The 5953-nt window shown below is 43.6% G+C and overlaps 1 protein-coding gene across 2 annotated transcripts in view; it reads right to left on the bottom strand.

The window, feature by feature from the left end:
- The window catches only part of RNF141 (ring finger protein 141), a 35427-nt gene that overhangs the window by 10228 nt on the left and 19246 nt on the right, over positions 1-5953 (bottom strand). For both annotated transcript variants that reach the window (XM_004711536.2, XM_045290892.1), the window contains exon 4: positions 4122-4303. In XM_004711536.2, the coding sequence (XP_004711593.1) occupies positions 4122-4303 (182 nt within the window). The remainder of the gene's footprint in view (positions 1-4121; positions 4304-5953) is intronic.

The following is a 5953-nucleotide window of genomic DNA, read 5'->3' as shown; positions in this document are numbered from 1 at the left end:
GGAGGGGGGAGGCTGAGTGCCTTGAGTCGTCCCCAAGGCTCCTAACCCACCATGTGAATGATTTGTTCAGTTTGCTGCTGCCTCTTTTTGGCTAATTGTAATTCTGGCCCAATTCAACCTCCTCTTGGAGTGACAGTTGAAAAATGAAACCAATCGGTATCTCAAGTACCATTGGCCCTAAAGAATATAAGCTCTACACCGCTGTTACTGAGGCCACAAAGAGAATTCCTGTGGACCCACACCCAGGCCACCTCCTTTGACTCCTCTATTTGGACATCAGCTACCTTAAACATTCACATCACAGATGAACAGCTTATTCTAAAGCCAAGTCTCTTTCCTGTTACCTCTTTTACAACTTTGATGAATGTTTTACCTAATTAACTACCCTCTGCTCACTACACAAAATGTTCATGTACTCTTCTGAAACAGAATGCACTATTATTCAGAGACAGACCTTACCGTCTCCTTGGAAACTGGATCTTAAGATAGCCCCTGCCTGTTCATGACATGAGAGTCAGCAAAGCGTTTAAGACCTGCCCAGAAATGGCTTCAAGGCAGAAATGCCTCCTGCGGGGCAGACAACAGAAGACCATGCTCCAAGGAAGACCTGTTCCAACAGGATAGAATGACACCAGACTTTATTTTTGGAAAGAATTTCTTATTTCTGCTTTATTTTGTAATAAAGTATTTTTCTGTCCTCTAAAAAAATGATTGATTTGAACATAAATGAAATAAACATGAAATGTGCATTCTGTGTACTAAGTACAAGGCAGTTCAAACTTATTGCACAAATGAAGTGAAAGGGTGGGCTTTTGATAGAAGGGGTAGTCTAAACTGTTACAGAGGCATATGCACACACTTGTTCATGGGGAGAGCTAAAATAAAAGATCTCTAAGTACAGCAGAAACCATCTCATCCTTGACTGTCAACAGGTTAAATGTGAATTTGTTTTGATAGGCAAATTAGAATCAGTGCTTAATCAGGGGGAACTACATCCTCACTCAAACAATGCCTTGGGAGGAAAACTAGTTACATCCTTATTTGAGCAATTCACCTGGGAGATAATTAGAGCCTGCTCCAAGAGGCATCACACGAGAGAAATCATTAGGATGAGGTAACTGACACGATGTCATGCATCTGTAATGGGGAAGGAGAGCACTCACTGAGTTGCAACAGGAAAACTGATTAAAAGCCTAGATGGATGTGTGGATCTAATGTACATATTACCACTGTTGATGGGTCAATTACTACTCATAGTACCCTTATGGGGCAGGGTGGACTCCCCTACAGGGTTTCCCAGGCTATAATCTTGATGGAAGTAGTCTGTCACATCTTTCTACCATGTAGCAGCTGGTGGGTTTGAACTGCTGACCTTTCCTTTAGCAGCCAAGTGCTTGGCCGCTTGTACCAGAAGATCTGTTATCATCCGTATATGGTTCCATGTACTGTGCCAGACATGGGATATAAAGATGAGGAGTCTGCAGCCATGGGTGTTCACTAGTAGGGAATGGAACTGAATCCACAAAGAGTACCAGGTCTTTTGAAGTTAGAGTCTGAAAGTGACAAGTAGAGGGTGAGGGTAAGAGCAGCATTCCAGACAGAAATCAAATAAAGGACGACGCAGAAGTAGAACTTAAACAATGTTCGTTGGATATTTTGTTGTTGTTGCTACCTTCCTAGCAGGCAGTGATGAGAACAAAGAAAGAGCAGTCTTCCTCCATTTGTCCCTGTTCCACCACTTGTAGAGTGGACTAGTCAGTAGGAGGCCCTATACTCTGAAAGGCACATTGACAGGTAAAGGACTAGCCAGAGAAGCGTCCGCTCTGTAGGGGACGCCCACACACCCACAGAACCAAAGGCTGTAGCAGTTGGAGATGCTTATGCTGGGGAACAGAGGGCTCGGGGAGACAGCTGAACAACGAGAAGAGCCAAGGACTTGTTTGGTTGTATTCCAGGGGGCACAACTATTGAGAGCAAAGAGTCGACTACTGTGTAATTTCCTAATAGCTGACTCTTATCGATCGAGCCCTGGTGGAGTAGTAGGTTAGAGTTTGAAACAACCAGCTGCTTTGCAATAGAAAGATGAGGCTTTATGCTCTTGTACAGAGTCACAGTCTCAAACACCCACAGGGGCAGTTCCACCCTGTCCTGCAAGGTCTCTATAAGGTGGAACCGACTCCCTAGCAGCGAATGTGTTTAATTTGAATGGTTTTAATTTGAATGGTTTTAAGCACTGTACATATATTACCTCATTTAACTCTCTCAGTGAAGCAAACAGTATTGCTACCATCTTCTTTTAAAAGATGAAGAAATTGAGGAAAGTGAGTTTTAAGTTTGTCCAAAGTCACACAGTGCGGGTGGAGCCAGGACTTGAACATAGTCAGAATTTGGGTTCTTGAGTCTGGATTGTGCTGACTCAAGAAAGCCCGATTTGACCTAGTCTGAGACATATCGAACAGAGGGAAAGTCTCATCGTGATTAGAGCAAGTGAGCCCTTGGCTCAGCAGCAGGAGGCGGCAGCGGGGAGGTGGGCAGACGCTCATGTTTATCCTCAAGAACTGAGTAGTAAAGTCAGAGCAGCAGTGGAGCAGGGGAGCTTTATGAACCAGAGTAATAATACAGCAGCATGGGCTCGCAGCTAGGCCACTCTCTAGCTGTGCTACTTATTCATCTAAACCTCAGTGTGCCAAAAGGAGGGGGGACAATAATCGTTCTTCCGTGGGGTTGTTCTAGGGTTCTATGACTCAGTCATCTAGCCGTCTCTAAGTCCCTAATGCAAACTGTTAACAGAATTATGCATCAGCGGTAAGGTTCAACTAAATAAATACGTCCTTTGCGATCCGTTCGACTTGGAATATTTTTCTATGAACAAGAGTGGCAGAGTAAGACTAAAAACCAAAAACCAAAACAAAGGTAAGAAGCTGCCCTGACCTACCAATCAAGAATTAAGTATCCAACCCTTGGGGGTACATGAAGAAGGAAGAAGGCTAACCACACCCATCCCTCCGTCATTAACATGATTGCAAGAAATATTACATTCTTTTCAACTGCTGCCACAGAGTTTAAATATCCTGGTAAACACTAGAATCGGCTTTCAACACTTGGCGGAAAAACCCCACCATTTTGAAGAGAGGAAAATAAGAAGGAAAGCAGACCCCTGTCTTTTAAAGATTAAAGTATACAGAACAGATAAGCCTCTTCCTTCCTAAGCACGACCTACAAATGTTCTGAAACTCATTTGGCATGTCCTTAACACTTGTATAGGAGCCCAAAACCCAAATATCCTACTTAAGACAAACAGGAAATGATAAATGGAAAATCGAATTTAAACATTTGAAGCATAATATGAAGGGGAAGAAAATGTAATTGAGAAGAAAACTGTTTGTTAACCCTTCTGTTACTTTAAGCAAAAGAATGGTCAAGACAGATTTCTGCCGTCTACCCGCGTGACAATCACCCAAGGTGCCAACATGTCTAAGGCCATTTAAGTCTTTTTCCAATGATGCATGTACAAATATAAATTATGGTCCAGTTGTCAAATGGCAACAGGTGGGAACAGTTATGTGCCAAAAGCATCACAGAGAAAGAGAAGAAAGTCTAGAGAACAAGGTTAGGCCTGAGTAAAAAGCACCAACACCGAAACTCCAGCTCGCCTCCTTTCCTCCTAGTAACTCTGTACATGCAGTAGGTGCCCAACTGCTGGCTCATTTCTGACAGGAAGGCCCTGGAGCCAGTGTGTACGTTTCAGTGCTCCCAGAAGCCAGTCTCCTTACAGGAAAAATGAGATGGTTTTGCTAGTTGCTTAGGCCTAATTTGCTGAGGGGTTTGACTGTATAAGAATCCACATATTTATCTTAAAAGGGGGAGGGGCAGTAACAATCTCTCTTGTCATTAGACATAAGCTTGTAGAGTGCAGAGAATCAAAGGTGTGAGTCAGCTCATTTAAATAGTCACTCCTACCATGTCCTGAAACACAGTCATCTGAAAGCCAATCTGAGACATAGCAGCATCTGAGGCAAGCGGTCAAGTGCTCTGAGGCACCCCAAAGAACACGGGGAATGATACTGATGAGGTTTCAGTAGCTTGCAAATTAGTGACACACGCTATTCTGCCTGTCATACCTTCCCATCCAAAGACTAGCCTGACAAGACGCTTGAGATGATGAGTTTTCGCCAGGGTTTTCCAAGGTGGAGCTCTGTGCCAGGACACCTGCTGCTTGAATTGTGATGTCTTTGTAAAGCTGCATAAACTGGTACAGGTTCATGATTCGTGATGCTTCCACAATTCCACTGCTTTTGTTAATCTAAAAGCACACGGGGAAAAACAAGTATTAAGTGAATCATTTTATTCTGCCCAAATTTCCAAGACAAATGCACAAAAACAATATGTAGTCAAACATCCTAGGAAATAGAAACGTTCAAGGCTTGCAAGTACATATCCAGAGAGCAAGAGTCTGGGCAAAAGAATTATCCAACTCGCTTACATTTGTGGGGTTCAAAATACATATACAGATTTACCTTATTTGATACTTAAAACTGTTAGTCATTTTCCTGTTTAGAGCAGGTAAGGTTAGGTGACTTTCTGAGAGTTAAGAAATTAGATTTAGGGGCCTGCCCCAATCCCAACTATGTGGAAACCCCTCCTCTCTTCAGAAGAATGCACTTCAGAGGACAGCACGGGGGCTACAGCTTGGGGAGAGGGGAGCATCTGATTAGAGCACACGGGAGAAACAAAAAGGGATGGAGAGTGGGGGTAGGGTGGGGGTGAGAGGGAGGACATGCTGGCCCACCAAGCCCCAAGGACAGTGACAATATTCCTGCTTGGAGCAGACAATGCACAGGGCCGTCCCCACCATGAGACACAACGTTCCTCACTAAACCATCGTGCTGCGGGGGCCAACACTGGAGACACAGTACAGGAATTGTGCATATCTGACCCCATCTTGCTGGGGCGAAACACTGAGGGCATGCAATGAGCAGCAAGGGGAGCAAAGTGATGAAATCCCCAGGGAATACCAAAAATAGACTTTGGAGACAGAGTGTGGCACCCCATCAGACTCGACTGGAAAACACCCGTAAAGGCCACCAAACAGACTTTGAACTATTTACAGACTTTTCCATTTTTGTCAGTGGCTTTCGTTTTGTTGTTATTGTTTTGTTGGTCTTGACTTCCATTGTTGTTTTATTTGACTTTGCCTGGTTTTTGCACTTATTAATGTATCTGCATACCTATCTAGATAAGATAGGTGGGATAAATAATTTGGAAATGAAAAGAATGAGACCAATGGTTCTGGGGGGATATGGGAGAAGGGGAGGTAAGGGAAAGGAAGGGGGGCGGGGAGGAACCAACCCTGGTATAAGTGAACTAAAGTCAATGGAGAGAAGGGCATAGGAGACCTAGAAGGGCTTAATCAAGGGCAATGTAGCAGCAAGTAATTACTAAACCCGAATGAAGGCCGAACATGATGGTGAGACAAGAGAAATGTAAAAGGAAATAGAGGAAAGAAACAGGAGGCAAAGGACATTTATAGAGGTCTAAATACAAGCATGTACATATGTAAATATATATATACAAGAGGGGAATAGAACTATGTACTTATATCTATATGTTAAGAATTAAGGTTGCAGATGGGCATTGGGCCTTGATTAAGTACTCCCTCAACACAAAAACACTTTTGTTCTAACAATCCGGCATTCTGTGATGCTCACCTTCTCCACAGGATCGCTGAAGACAAAATGGGTACCTAAGCAAAAGTGGTGAAGAAAGCTGATGATGCCTGGCTATCAAAAGATATAGCGTCTGGGGTCTTAAAGGCCTGAAGATAAACAAGCAGCCATCTAGCTGAAAAGCAACAAAGCCTACATGGAAGAAGCACACCAGCCTGTGTGATATGAGGTGTCTGTCAATGGGATCAGGTATCAGGCATCTAAGACCCAGAACAAAATCAAACCCA

This window comes from Echinops telfairi, unplaced genomic scaffold (genome assembly GCF_000313985.2).
Source record: "Echinops telfairi isolate 266 unplaced genomic scaffold, ASM31398v2 ScPeMD7_60;HRSCAF=208, whole genome shotgun sequence".
Classification (NCBI taxonomy): domain Eukaryota; kingdom Metazoa; phylum Chordata; class Mammalia; order Afrosoricida; family Tenrecidae; genus Echinops; species Echinops telfairi.
This window is presented reverse-complemented; position numbering and strand designations above follow the sequence as displayed.